At 38.8% G+C, this 16,047-nt stretch overlaps 1 protein-coding gene across 3 annotated transcripts in view; it reads left to right on the top strand.

Moving 5' to 3' along the window:
- The window catches only part of coro2aa (coronin 2Aa), an 82,118-nt gene extending 70,563 nt beyond the window's left edge, over window positions 1–11,555 (top strand). For all 3 annotated transcript variants that reach the window (XM_022213362.2, XM_022213363.2, XM_022213364.2), the window contains exons 11-12: window positions 2,631–2,887; window positions 4,952–11,555. In XM_022213362.2, coding sequence (XP_022069054.1) covers window positions 2,631–2,887; window positions 4,952–5,089 — 395 coding nt within the window. In that variant the 3' untranslated portion in view covers window positions 5,090–11,555. The remainder of the gene's footprint in view (window positions 1–2,630; window positions 2,888–4,951) is intronic.
- The last annotated feature ends 4,492 nt before the right edge of the window (window positions 11,556–16,047 follow it).

Raw genomic sequence — 16,047 nt, 5'->3', positions numbered from 1 at the left:
CTGATTCAGACATCACTGTCTTGGAGACAGTGCACGAGCTTCTGAAACCACTGAACGAGTTCACAGATGTAATGGCTTCAGAGAAACAAGTCACACTCTCCTCCTTGAAACCAGTGCTCGAACACATACAAGGTCAAATCCTAACCCAAAACCAAGAAGACAGCAAACTTACTGAAGAAATGAAGAGTGCTGTTCGAAATGACCTGCTACTTCAGCTGAGGTACACAGAAGAAATGAAAAAGGTCATTGATATTGCTTGTTTTATTGATCCCAGGTTTAAAGGCAACTTCACAGAAAGCCTAGAGGACACTGTGAAATCCTGTGCAGCAGAAGCTGTTGCACTTTCTCCAACTACTGAAATGGCACAAGAACAACCTCATTCAAGCGCCACTGCTGGGGATGATGACAGTGCAGACGAAGGCACCAGCGCTGCATGTTCTAGAAAGAAAAGCACAACGTTGTCAGGACTCCTTCGAAGAATCACAAAAGCTCACACACCAGCTGCGGTACCCAAGACATCTCAGGAAAAAGTAGACTCAGAGTTGAAACTGTACCTATCACTGCCAGTGATTAGTGCAGATGAAGATCCATTGTCTTGGTGGAAGACACGAAAAGAAGAAATGCCTCTTCTTTCAAAACTGGCCAAAAAGTTTATGTGCATTCCAGCAACAAGTGTGCCCTCTGAGAGAATATTCAGCACAAGTGGCCACATTGCATGCCCTCAACGGTCCAGGCTCAGCACTGAGAATGTGAACATGCTTACATTCTTGCATCATAACTTGCAATGACTGAATAAGTTCTGAAAAAAACTCTTGTTCAACAATCTATATTACCTCTGTTATCATGTTATTTATTTGGTTAAATTGACATATTTGTTTTGTAAATTATGTCTACATTGTATTTTTATTCCAGTAAAGGCAGCAAAAGTAGCTTAAAATCTTGTGCCTACAGTTCCTAAAGTTAATTTATGTTCATGTTCTATTCTATCCTTTATTATATAGTGTGTAGTTTTGTACCTTAAAACACTGGATGTTTTAAAATTTCACCAATAAAAATGTTTAAAGTAAAAAACATAATATTTCAGTTGTTTTCTTTCAAAACGCCGATAATCGCGAATAATCGCGAAATCGTGATTATTTCTCTGACAATAATCGTGACTGAAAAAATTGACATCGTGACATCCCTAGTTGCATGTGCTGCATAATGTGCAGCCTTTGCAGTTTGGAAAATGCATTGTCTAAAATTTCAGTTTAATTTAGTCCTAGTTTACATGATTTTTCTTAGACCTTTTTAGTACGCCACTCTACAATGCAACCGTGTTATGAAACAGAGGTGAAATAGAGTATCTTTGTCCGAATACATAGCATTTCAAATGCAGAATGTCCAAAACACGGGCCAGGGGCATGCATGCTGCTTGTTTTCTTCCCTGTTAAAAGGGTGTTTTTCTTGCCACTGTCACCTTGGGGTTTGCTCTGGGGGGTCAGGCATATTGGTTCTGTAAAGCGTCTTGAGACAATTTGACTGTAATTGGCGCTATATAATTAAAACTGAATTGAATGTATTTCTACGTACTTAATAAAATTGGATGTAGCACGTACTGAAAGGAGGAGGATAAAATATGCAATTTTGATTAAATTGTTACATGTTTTACCAACATGAGCATGCTAATATTTGACAGTTGCGATGAAATAAAGCTGATTTGACCTTCAATAAGTCTACAGGAAGCAAATAAAATCAACTGTTGTGCTGCAAAATGTGCAAGAGAAATTGCAGTCTTTGCAGTTTGCAAATTGCATTGTTACATCCTTCACACTGCATGGAGTTTGTATGTTCTCCTGTGCATGCGTGGGTTTTCTCCGGGTTCTCCGGCTTCCTCCCACAGTCCAAAAACATGCTGAGGTTAATTGGTAACTCTAAATTGTCCGTAGGTGTGAGTGTGATTGTTTGTCTCTATATGTAGCCCTGCGACAGACTGGCGACCTGTCCAGGTGTCCCCTGCCTTCAGCCCTCCATGACCCCAATGAGGATTAAGCGGTGTATAGATGATGGATGGATGAATAAAGAATTGGGAAGGACAACAATATTATCGATTTAAGTCAGCGCTAGCATTCAGGTCGACTGCTGCCAGTATGATCTCAACCGGCGACTCCACAACCAACAGAATTTGGTGAAACAATCGGACAGTTTTAGTTTCATTATTAGAAAAGTGCTACAAGATGACCTGTCAACATGTCACTGTTGCACAATTTTTGCAGCTAATGGTGACTTCTAGATGGAACTTATTCACCATTTAATGAAGAAATACTCAGTCATCCCCAAGGTAACTGGCAACTGTCTGTATATGTATCTCTGTGATAGACTGGTGACCTGTCCAGGTGTCTCCTACCATCACCCTAAGTCAGCTGGGATAGACTCCAGCCCCCCTGACCCTGATGAGGATTAAATGGTGTAGAAATAATGGGTGGATGAATGGTTGTTAGCTGCAGCCCTACTTTACTATGAAGTTCCTGGTAGCTTTGTCCAAACTCTGTTGTACATCCAAACTTGAAAACAAGAGGATCAGCCCTTCAGAGTAAGTGATGAGTAGAACATACAGCCTGAGTACCTCTTATTCTCTCTTTGTCTTCCAGGTCCGGTGCTGATGTCTTTAAAACCTGGAAGTCAAGTAGCAGAGTCCCTTTCAGACAGGAAGGAGCTGGTGAACTCTCTGGACACTCGCCGCTCTCAGAGCAGACCAGGAATGCTGCAGCTCTCTTACATTCAGGACCAGCTGGAAACCAAAGATGGCAAACAGGACAGCGCCCACTCACAGGACGACAGGAGCCGGATGTCTTTGAGCAACGGAGAAGACCTGGCACTTTGCTCTCCTCCCAGGACAGAGAACGAGGTGTGGAATGATCCTGGTGTCTCCACCTACAGGGGCTTTCCTGTGTTTTGGCATTTTTCACTCAAAGACAGGATTAGCAGCCATGCCAGTGTTGTTTAGTCTGGTTTACCGTCCTTAATGGCAGAATTAGTCTTCATGAGGAGCTACATGAAAGTGCCCGAACAATCTCTAGTATTGACTAACTAAAAATTCTATATAGTTTGATTACAAGAGAACTGAGACTGAGGTGACACTTTATTCACAACACAAAATAGAAAAAATGAAACTACTAAAGTATGCAAAGATTTTTGGATTCAAATTTAAAAATCAATAGTTGTCCCAGAAACTCTTTGCAGCCCTAACTCTGAATAATAAAATGACACAAACAAAGAAATGCAATGGACAGTTTTTCTGTCCTGAGTCACCAAAGCTTCCAGTCAGTCGAACCAAACAAGTTACACCAGTTTAAAGGTTGTGGACACTTTTATGTGGCCTGAGAGGCAAAAATTAGCACATTGGAATTATCAGTGGTGGACAGTATGAGGGTCATTCTAGAACTGGAGGACATTTGGGCTTCAGAATGTTTGAAAACTACACCTTTTCTTTTACAATTTTCTGCTCCATATTTATCAATATGGAGCATAGGTCATAAACTATCAAAGGCTTGATTGGCTCAGCTTACACATCAGTGGTACTAATCACAGTAACAGGGTTGCTAATCTATGCTAATGTTAGCTTTTTCTCAACAGTAGAAGCTAGATATTTAGCTAGCTGTTACTGCTGATCAAGAGGACAAACTTAGTGATAAAAACAGTCAAAAGAATTAGTCTGATCCTGATAATATGAGGTAGAGTGAGACATTCAATGAAGACTGACAATGTTCAGAAAATATTAAAAATAGAAAAGAGGATATAGCTTTGCTCTATGCATTCTTCAGGAAAACTGTTTGATGCTGTTAATTACAGCGTTTCATGTGATTCACTGTTTTCTTTTTCTTCTCCCAGCTATGAAGGTTATGCTAACAGGGTTGTTGTGGGACTCAGGTTCCATGCATAATAAGTATTTTTAAAAATATTATGTTGATTAAAAAATGGTCCTACAATTACAAGAGACATCAATGAACAAAATTATACCAAAAAGGAGATTTAAATTTCATTTTAACTGTTTTATTTGAGATTCAACTTGGTCAAGAGGGAGCTGGGACACGAGAAATGGCATTTTTGGGTGAACTCCAGACTTAATTGGTATTTTCAAACATTCTTTTCTCCTAGTTTTTTTTTTTGGATTTGGTCTCAGGACAAGTAAATTTACAGAATAACTGCATGTTTTAGTATTTTGTACATGGATTATTTGAAATTGGGCTGCTCAGTGGGTTAGTGGTTAGCACTTTCGCCTTGCAGCAAGAAGATCCCTGGTTCGAATCGCAGGGTGGACCTGGGATCTTTCTGCATGGAGTTTGCATGTTCTCCCTGAACATGCGTGGGTTTCCTCTGGGCACTCCGGCTTCCTCCCACAGTCCAAAAACATGCTGAGGTTAATTGGTTACTCTAAATTGCCCGTGGGTTCGAATGTGAGTGTGATTGTTCGTCTGTGTATGTAGCCCTGTGACAGACTGGCGACCTGTCCCGGGTGTCCCCTGCCTTCGGCCGAGTCAGCTGAGATAGACTCCAGCACCCCCCACGACCCTAGTGAGGATAAAGCGGTGTATGGAGAATGGATGGATGGATGAATTATTTGAAATTTGCCGTAAAGTGTCCTCCAATTCTGGAATAACCCATAAAGTGCATTTACTCAAGCAAATATTTATAAACCTACACTACCAGTCAAAAGTTTGGACACAGCTTCTCATTCAGTGGTGTTTATTTAGTTATGTATCATACATTGTAGATTGACACTGAAAACATCAAAACTATAAAAGAATTCATATGTAATTATGCTGTAAACAAAAAAGTGTTAATCCTCAGTGTTAAATAATACAAATAAATAAAAAGCACTGCAAGTGTAGTTGTAGTGATGGGGACGTCCCAGTCTCCGGTGAACGTTACGCTCTTGATTTATTCTGCTCTGCTGTGTGTTTGTCCACAGCTGCGGCTGAAGTTCCACAAGCAGCAGGAGGAGATCCGACGGCTGAGGGAGCTCCTCAACCAGCGGGACGTGCGCATCAAACAGCTGGAGCTGGAGATTAAGAACATCAAAAACTCCCAGCCGCAGAGCTCGCTTTGAGACTTCTTTTCCTGCTGAGTCACCCTCACCTCCTCACAGGGACACACACATTACTGTACAAACCTACTACATCTTTTCCACTCTAATGAGCCCCACATACTCACTGCACAGGGGCGAATGAAACCTCGATTTTGTGTTTTTCCCCGTCTGTCGTTTTGTCGTTTCCACAGGCGGTGCACATATTTTTGTACATACACTTTTAAAACTCTCTGCACCTTCTGACCTTTTCCTCACGTTTTTTTCTTTCACAGCTATGCAAGGTCGTCATCATTTTTTTTTAGCTTTTTTTATGCTCTTTGTCGCTGAGAGATGAAAGGATGTTTGTCTTGACTGACTGCTGCGGCCGCCTGACGTCCTGTGTGATTGTAGCCTAACAGCAAATTTATTTTCTATGCCTGGTGATTGTTTTTTTTTTCTTTTTGCTGTATTTAAACTACTGTAAGTGGAGACTGCTGTGGTGTAATGACAGATGTCTGTGTGTCTGAATGAGCTAAATGAATGACTTTATCCTAGCTGTGTTCTGCCATCCCATTAAGTTGGATTTGTTTTTATTCTGTTATTTTTTTGGAAACAACTGGATCCATTTCATAGCCGTTACTGTGTAAGCCAATTCTGTTGACGGATGCCATGTAGCAGTTTGGATCTTAATTTTTAAAAAATATATATTTATTATAAAATATAGCCAAGAAAATGCCATTTAATGTTTAAAAATGACAAAGTCCTGTTTGCTTTAACCTGATGTGGAGTCACTGTGCACAGCTGGAGCACTGCAAAACTTATAGGTTTAACTGTGTTCCACTCAGCTCCCATGTACTCATGTTTTATCCCAGACAGAATGTTTTTTAATTTTATTGTTCTGACACTGAGGTTTTCTGATCACAGTTTGTTCATTTCTGATCAGATTTTAAGGCAAAATGGTTTCTACTATTGTACTTGACAATAAAGTCTGAGTAACTCACAGCTCTGAGGAGGTTATAGTAACACAGACAGGAAACTGGATGGACATTTACCATTTTCCAGACATTTTAACCCGACTATTTATGCCCTTGTAGCCCCTCCCTTGTTCTAGGTGCTTTAAATTAATGAGAGACTGTTTCTTCAGTCACTAGATTACAGACGAAACAGACATTCTCATCTGGTTATTTTACCCATAAATACTTTCTCACTTATTATATCTCCATGTATGTCGATATCACACTGTAAAGTTATGCTGTAAAGGATTTCTCCACATTTGTCAAAAAGTCTGCTGGTATTAAACAGACCTTGAAGGGGATCGATTTGTGTTTCCAAACCCAATAATTAGTCGTCAAGCTCAGTTTGGATACTTTATCTGCTCATAAAAGCCATTTGTTATTGCTGGAACTTGACAGCAAGTAAGTGAAAGATTATGCTGAAAATACATGTAGTTTCAAGTTTTACCAAATTCTTGGTTATATTAAAATACCAAGAGAAACCCTCAATAAGATAATTCAACTGTTTTGAATTAAACAGTCTATGAGAACATATACTACTATTCAAAAGTTTGGAGTCACTTAGAAATGTCCTTATTTTGAAAGAAAGCACAGTACTCCTCCAAGGCTGTTCATTCCCCCATATGGCATTGTCAGAAATGCAGCTTTTTTTTGATGATCGGAAATCACAGCAGCATAGAATGTGGCCATTTCATATAGATGTACCCTCAAGCAAAATGGCCTTGTGCGTTTATTATGTATTTGTACATCATGTACGGATACCGAATTCCATGACCCAAATATGTAGTGGGCGGCAGGAATTGATGGAACTCAGAAACACCCCCACAATTTAATCAATTGTTCTTTGAATCATTTAGGACGGATAAGTCCCAATAAGTCTGCAACAGTCTATTCGTAGTAGGATGTGATCATCAGCAGGCAGCTGACATAGTGTTCACTTGTTGTCATGGTTACAGTGATGTCGTGCTGCTATCTCACAATGATATAGAAATCTTTAACAAATCTATGGATCCAGACTATAAGCTGCATCACTGCCAAAATCTAATCACTTGGCCCTTGTGTCATTTCTGACCTTCCCTGAAAATTTAATCCAAATCTGTTTTTGAGTAATGTTGCTAACAAACAAACAGACAGACAGACGGACACACATCACATAACTCCACCGCGTTTCTTGGTGGAGTGATCAGAAATCCAGTCTAGACATTGTTAACACAGTAAATGACTATTCTAGCTGTAAACGACTGATTTTTAATGGAATATCTCCATAGAGGTACAGAGGAACATTTCCAGCAACCATCACTCCTGTGTTCTAATGCTACATTGTGTTAGCTAACGGTGTTGAAAGGCTAATTGATGATTAGAAAACCCTTGTGCAGTTATGTTAGCACATGAATAAAAATGTGAGTTTTCATGGAGAACATGAAATTGTCTGGGTGACCCCAAACTTTTGAGCAATAGTGTATATAGTGTGAATGAAGCCAACGATAAAGGGACTTCCTGTAAACGATGGAGAACTCTGTAAAAGGCTCATATTAGTTTTTTTAAAGCTCTGTTGTACCAGAGCTGCTTATATAACTGGAAAATGTGCATAAATTAAAGTGAGCAGTTGGTAAAGTCCATCCTGATGACTTGTAGAAATGTGTCTTCCCTCGGGGAGCTCATGAATGACGCTCATAGTTTCTTCAACGGTGCAGTCGGACCAGTCTTACCCCGTGTTGCTTTCAGAATCAGGGCAGCTGATTTTGACTTGCATTTTTTAACCCTTAGATGCACAAGTGATTGGACCCTACACTCTTCCATAAGTAGCTCAAAAATGACGAAGAATCAATGTATTTTTTATGCCATTTTGGTTCAAAATAATTATTTCTATTGTTGGGTTTTTTATATATATTTTTGATTATTTTTCACTTTATAACAGATTTTGAACATTTTGATAATTGAAAAAGATGAAAATTACACAGAACAACAGTATATGAATGTCAGCATCAGTTTTCTTGATATTTTTCCACTCGTTTCCTCCAAATTTGTGCATCACCACTTGTATGATTTCATCAGTGACAAAAGAGCTTGGGGTAGTAATACAAATATTACAATATCTTTAAAAGTATAAAAGGTAACTTAAAAATTGGAATGGAATGATATCAAAAACATGTTTTTTGAGGAACAGCTGGAAAATAAAATGATGAAAACTTTACATTGCAAAGATATCGCAAGAAAACGTCCTCACCGTGTCATTTTTGACCCACTTATGGATCTAAAGTTTTTTGAACTCAACATTCCCTCGTTTCTCATCGACTTGTTGAGACAAACAGCAGCCAGAAGAACATGTAAATATGTGTCGATGCCACTGAAGCGCTTGCATATATTAGAAAACGCCGCACTGTAGTTTAAACCTAAGATAAGCAGACAGATATAAATACATGGCTGTATTTACGCACTCAGAAGCACCACAGTGATTTTCTAGATTTGGCACGTTTCAGGTATGCATAGAAACTGCCACAGCACACATACAGACAGCGGCTTCAATACAATCGCGACGTGTTTGACCGCTTTAACCTCTGGCGGGACGGTTCCAGCACAGTTTCATCTGTGGCTGACTTTTGTCCAGGAGCTGCAGCATCCGGACAGTTTAGATTCCAACTGCTGCTGTCAGACGAGTCTCGACACATTCTCACCACGTTCTGCTGTTTTCACAGTTGGCCAGCGCTCTTTACTCAAAGGGCGAATTTGACTGTTAACATTAACCAGTTTGAAGTAACAGTTTTTTGCATCTTTTCACAGACAGAATCATTCCAGCCAACTCGATCGTGTCCAAGTTCTTTTATTGTTTTTATTTGGACACATACACTGCCATTCAAAAGCTTAGCGTCACTTAGAAATGCCCTCATTTTTGAAAGAAGAGCAATTTTTTTTGAATGAAAATAACATTAAATGAACCAGAAATACAATCTAGACCAGGGGTGTCAAACTCATTTTAGTTCAGGGGCCACATTCAGCCCAATTTGATCTTAAGTGGACCAGTAAAATCACAGCATAATAACCTACAAATTACCACAACTCCAATTTTTCCTTTGTTTTAGTGTAAAAAAGCACATTCTGAAAATGTTCACATTTAAGGAATTATCTTTAGAAAAAAAATATGAACAATTTGAAATTTCTTAAGAAAAATAAATTCAGTTTCAACAACATTATGCCTCAGTTTGTCATTTTCACATTACTTATAGAACTTACAGATCACAGAGTGTCTACAAAGACATAAAACATTTAGTCACACATATCTGGAACTGAGCAATATCCTATTTTACTTGAAACACAACAACAAAAACAAGACAAACTATTACAAAAATGCAACAAAAAATGAGACACAAAACGACATAAGCGAGAATCAAAACTACCAAAAATGAGACAAACGACATGAAACAAAACAAAAAAAGAGACAAAAAAGTAGACAAAAAATTACAAAGTGACAAAAAAATGGACAAATGACACAAATAAGATGAAAAAATGACAGAAGGGCGAGACAAAATGACACAGAAAACAATGAATAAAGCAAAACACAAAAAAGCCAAAAAACTAAATGATTACAATGTGAGGCAATTGACAAAAGTCAGTCAAGAAAAGAGAAAAAAAACAACAAAATGCTACAAAAATTAGACACAAAATAACAAAATAACAATGAACAATACGGAATTTTATTCAAAATTTATAGAGTTAAAATTTGCAGTTGATGTCATCTCTGTAATTTTTACATTTTACAAACTCGTCCCGCGGGCCGGATTGGACCCTTTGGTAGACCGGTTTTGGTCCATGGACCGCATGTTTGACACCCCTGGTCTAGAGATTGCTAATGTGGTAAATGACTATTCTAGCTTGTCTGAGTGACCCCAGACTTTTGAACATTAGTGTAGATTTCTCTCCAACAGAATAAAGTTTGTTATAGTACTTCTGTATCATTTTCCATTTTTATAGAAATGTGGACTGTTTGCGATGTCTCCTAGAATATGACTTTGAAGAACTGCTGGCTCGCAATGCTGTTTGAATGTATTCTCAGCCTTGAAATTCTGCATGCCATCAGTTAAAAGACAACAGCAGCTGTCATTCTGGCCCTGTTTTTTCAGGACTTCTTTTTACAACAGCTGACGCCAACAGCAACAGCAACAGCACCCATTTCTCAGTTGTTACTGCTGAGTATTCATTATAGGCTCTTCCAGTGATGGGACCTTGGTATTTGGACAAAAACATTTAGCGAACGTTACACTTTTTAACGGTTGGAAGTGTTTTCTTTTTATCCATCTTTTAACCCTTTCAGATGGAGTTTAATCCTCTGAGAATACCATCTTACCCTTCCCCCCCGAAGTAGCTTTAAGATTGGAAAAAAGACATCTTTAACAAATCCGTCTATCCAGACTATAAGCTGCATCACTGCCAAAATCTAATGAGGTGGTCCTTGTGTCATTTGTGACCTTCCCTGAAGATTTCATCCAAATCCATTAGTTTGTTTTGGAGTAATGTTGCTAACAGACAGACAGACAGACAGACCAACACCAATCGTTGCAAATCTCCGCCACGTTCCTTGGTGGAGTAAAAATCTATATCTTACGAGTTCATAGTAACAGTTCTGTGTTTCCACTTATTCTTGCTGATTAGATTTCTGCACAGGTGGAAGTTGCGTGCTGAACTGGCCAATGAGAACAATGATAAATGTGTAACTTTCCCCATCCAGCATCATCTAGCAGAGTTTTCCTAACATTAGCCACACCAAACCACAGGTCATACGACACCCAGTGGGACTGTAGAGGCAAACAGGATGGTCTGATGGAAAGACACAGAATCCAGCATTTTGGAGTACAAGAGAGTCAAAGTAGCACACCTGCATCCAGTTTGACTACTAATGCATTACTACATTGTTGCAGAAACCCCTTTAGATGCTGAATTCACTTCCACTTTTTTATTGCTTTGCAAAAACTGGACCAACTAAATCAGAACCTCACTGCCAACACATAACCACTGATGTCCTTCTATTGTACTTGTTTTACATTGTGTCAGTCAGAGAGAGAAATTTCAATATCCACACGTCGGGCATCGGTATGAAATATTAACAATGAGCTGTGTGAAGTGGAAAAAGGGGAGTTTGTTTCTTCATAAATCTTCTTCTCACTGATTCCTCAAAGTTATCTTATGGAGGAATCTTCGCCATGTTGCAGTGCAGCGATCACTATCATTGCTCTGTTGCAAACTGTAATAGTAAACCTCTGCAGATGATGATCATTGTGTGGCTCTATTATGAATGTGGGGTGTACCAAGTAATCAGAAAAGAAAAAAAAAACTCTCTCTCAACAAGCCAAATGAAAACAACAATATCAATCCATGCCTGAGACCTCTCGGTATGAAAGCATGCTCACCCTGACAGTCTCTTACATTACACTGGAGCAATAATGTAGCTGCAGAGTCACTTGTAGCATTTGCTGTCTGATTTAATAAAGTATTTCATTTAATGCTTGTTGCTGGGTTTGTATGAGCCTCACTGTGCCTGACTTAGATGCGTTTGCAGTGCAGTTATTGTCTTTCAGTTGCCTTTTAAATATGCACTACTGTTCTAAAGTTTGGGGTCACCCAGGCACTTTCATGTTTTTTATGAAAATATTCATGCACTAACATAACTGCACAAGGGTTTTTTAATCATCAATTAGCCTTTCAACACCATTAGCTAACACAATGTAGCATTAGAACACAGGAGTGATGGTTGCTGGAAATGTTCCTCTGTACCCCTATGGAGATATTCCATTAAAAAGCAGCCGTTTACAGCTAGAATAGTCATATACCACATTAACAATGTCTAGACTGGATTTCTGATTCATTTAATGTTATCTTTATTGGAGAAAAAAAAAGCTTTTCTTTCAAAAATAAGCACATTTCTAAATGACCCCAAACTTTTAATGGGTGATGTATTTTGTTAGCCTAGCCGCGCTAGACAACCCACGGCAACGAATTTAATTCTCTGCCAGGGTGGGTCTAGTTACCCTCGGTAAGCCTCGAGGTTGAATGCTCCTAAAACTGGCCGACGAATCACCATGAAGTGTAGAGTCAGAAGGCGGGCGTAACTAAGTGACGACAGAGGCGCGACGATTCTGACAGAAACAACCGGAAACAACTAGCCTAGCCGCGCTAGACAACCCACGGCAACGAATTTAATTCTCTGCCAGGGTCGACAACAAAAACGACAACAGTCGTTGAGCTCCATTAGCACCGACTCTGAATAATCTTTCTGTTAACATGTCTGTAATATACTTGAGCTTCACCCATTGACTGTATAAATAAGGCTTCACCGAACTACCGCATCCTCTGATTTCCGGCGCTCTAGGAACTACGTCAGCCTATTCATTGCGCTGATTGGTTGTATACCTACCCAATTGCTGCAGAGTGATTTGAAAGACAACCTTTTAGCCCGAGACCGTCCCTGTCGAGAGTTCCTAGACCCTTGTGTCTTCCAGACCTGGGTCTAGCGCGGCTAGGCTAGTATTTTGTGTCTTTCTATTAAGTAAAACAATCTGTTGAAAAAATAGTGAAAATGTGGCAGACATGGTGGCAGGAAAAAATATTTAAAAAACCATACTAGAACATTCAAAGACTGTAAAAATATTGGCAGATATTTGTAGAGTAATGATGCTTCAAGGGGATTTAAATACAGTACAACGGTATAATTTGAACATCACATGCTCTAAAAGAATGCAGTACAATTTGTAATGATACAAATTTTTGATGAATGTTAGATTTTTTTTACAGTAAATTAATGTTTTTTTATTTGATTTTAGAAGGCATTATTTGTAATCATGCAAAATAGGGAAATATGTAAAATAATTAATACAACAAATAGAAACATAATATATTAAATACTTTTTTCCCCAAAAATGTAGATTAAAACATTAAAAATAGACATTTTTCTACAATTTTTAACAGTAAGGGCCCACTGAGAGATATTTTTATGTTGCATGATGGACAATAAGGTGTGTTTGGAGCTTGATTTGATGCTATAGACTAAAAGTTAGGAGATTTTGATCTCTGTAACTTTAACTTTGGGCATTCATTTAACACATTAACAATGTCTGGACTGTATTTCTGATTAATTTAGTGTTACCTTTAATGAAAAAAAATGCTTTTCTTTCAAAAATAAGGAAATTTCTTTGTGACCCCAAACTTTTGAATGATAGTGAATTTAGGAAATAACTGAAAAAAAGATTTTAGCATAGATCTTTAATTATTGTTTTTTTAATGTTTAAAAAAATTAAAAAGAGATATTCATCACGCCAAATATTATTAAATTTTGCTGGGAAATCAGTTGGTCAGACCTTCTCTGATGGAGCAGAATATTGTCCTTCTTGAATAAATGAATTGACAGAAAAAACACTTCTCTCAATTGCAAAAGCACATTGATATTAGAGCAGAGTTCTCTATTCGTCTTTAAGATAAGATAGACTTTATTAATCTCACAAAGGAGAAATTTAACATTACAGGGCTCTTAGAAACAAAAAACAGATTAGTTAACTGTGGACCGTTTGGAGTCTCTGAGACTGCAACATGTGGGAACAAACTATTTTCAACTGATTGTCTGGGTGATGTTCAGACTTCAAAGACGGGTTCTGAAAGAAGCAGCAGTCTGGAGAAGATCGGCAGCCATAAAGTATTTAAAGCAAATTGCTTCTCCAGTAATGCAGTTACGTTGCCGTTTCTGGACTGCATGTTAACAATAAAGTAGTTAGAGGTCAGCGGCCTCCATCCTGAGGTTACATTACTGATTCTGCAAAGTGACAGTCACAGAATGTATTTTACATTAAAAAATGACCAAAGCGTTAAAAACATGAGAAGAATTGCATCACATTTTTCAAATCTACGTTGCTTAGATGCCTACATGGCTGTAAAAAAAAAAAAGTCTGTTTTAACACATTTCTAACGTCAGTGATAGAACAGTCAGCATCTGAGTCCCATAATTTGCACTTTTAAAATGTTTATGCATTAAATTCTGTTTGTGTTTCATTTGGGAGGATTTCCTGGCAAATTCACACTCAAAAAATGGAACTTTGAAAGACCTCCACTTGATTTGTCCAAACCAGACTGCCAAAGATCAAAACCCGTCTTTGAATTAACTGAAATTTAGAGGTGATTTTATTTTAACTTACTGTAAATTTTTTGTTTTTCTCAAAGGATCCTTAACAATGAGAGTTTCTCACAAGTCTGTATTGTTCCTCCTGTTCTCTGTCTGGCTGTGATTCTCTTTCTCCTGTGACAAAATCTATTGTTCTGTGTAGGAATGTGTTCTTCACTTAAGCCAAAAAGAGGCTTCAACAGTCCATTCGCCAAAACATTTGAAAGTTGTGAAACAGCTTACTGAAAACAAGAAAAGCACTCAGAGAGCACAGTACTCCACCAAGGCTGCTCAATCCTTGTATGATTTCTGACGGATAAGTCCCGATAAGTTTGCAGCGTTGAATTTACAGTAGGATCACAATCATGTGATCGCCAGCAGGCAGCTGACGTGGTGTTCACTTGTCATGGTTACAGTGATGTCGTGTCGCTATCTCACAATGATACAGAAATGTTTAACAAATCTGTTGATCCAGACTATACAGATAATTGTGTGCCGATTGTCACATAAAAAAATAGAAGGATGAAACTAAATGAAGTTGGGCTAAAATAGAAATCTATATTAGGCTTCCATGTTGTTATTTTTCTTTTTTGTTTGTGTTTACATCTGGGGAAACATTTTACAAGACTTCTGAAGATTTGATTTAGATGACTAAGGCTCCAGAACTACACCATTGCACGGACTGCAGATTGTGGCTTTTGTCTACATTTTTTATATCATTGCTGCTCATGATGGCAAAAAACAATATTTCTTTAAACGCACAAATGGGCATTTGACTACTGCATAAAGAAAACCTCACAAAAATCCAACCTTATGCTGTTAAACCCAACATTTTGTGTCTCTTTAGTCGCCGTGCCTGCAGATAACAACATCACATACCTGTTTCCACCAAAAAGAACCAGGTGCTAGTTTGGTGCTGGTGCTTAGTTGGTTCAACTCTCGCACATCCTAAGAACCTGTCTGCTTTTCCATTGAGCCAGTTAGAGTCACGTCACAGTTTAGAGCCTCGGTCGGAATCACGGAATGCAGCAGGTCAATATGGGGACTGTTTTTTTGGCCGACCACTGCTATGTTCCAGTTTCTTTTTCTGGTCCATCTAGTCCTTTTTGAGTTTGGTAAGTTTACTGAGGAGTTAGTTGAGGCTCCACTCGAACCGGCTTCAGCCATCTCCTGCTGGATGTTTTCGAACACCGGCTAGGTCCAAGAGGCTCTTTCTAACTTCGGCTGAGTTTCAGTTGAAGACTGCAGTGCTCGGAAGCACTGGGTCTCCTCCTCAGACCACTGCTGCTTGAATTTGGCGTCCAGATTTACTGGTTTTCTAAACACTAACACTAAACACTACTACTACTGGTCTGACTCGAAGGCGTTGTCAAAGTAAATGACATCCTGAAGAACTCCTCCCAGAACTTGTATTCGCAGATGACATCACCCTCCCAAAAAACACTTTCAGTGAAGCAGAAGACTTTCTGCACTGTGTGGAGCAAGAAACAAGACTGATTGGACTCTTCTTGAACTCTGGACAGACGAAGTTCATGCACCTTAACCCAACATCTGAGAAGACACTGCATGCACTAGATGGTCAGAAGACTTCCTATATCTTGGAGGCTACACCAACACAGCACATGATATAGAAACAAAAATTGGTAAAGCTTGGGGAGCACTGCACTCTGTCAATAATATGGGTTTCTCTAAATAAAATGGCAACCAAAATGAGAGTATTCAAGGCGTCAGTGCAGAGGCGGATCCAGATTAATTTTAGTAGGGGGCACAGGGGGGTACAACGGATATTTTTTGGGGGGGCACCGAAAAGTTGTAAGAAAAAATGAAAGCTACTACCGACCTTTCAC

Source organism: Acanthochromis polyacanthus, chromosome 3 (assembly GCF_021347895.1).
Source record: "Acanthochromis polyacanthus isolate Apoly-LR-REF ecotype Palm Island chromosome 3, KAUST_Apoly_ChrSc, whole genome shotgun sequence".
Classification (NCBI taxonomy): domain Eukaryota; kingdom Metazoa; phylum Chordata; class Actinopteri; family Pomacentridae; genus Acanthochromis; species Acanthochromis polyacanthus.
Note: the sequence above shows the minus strand (reverse complement) of the source record. Positions and strands in the feature narration are given on the sequence as shown.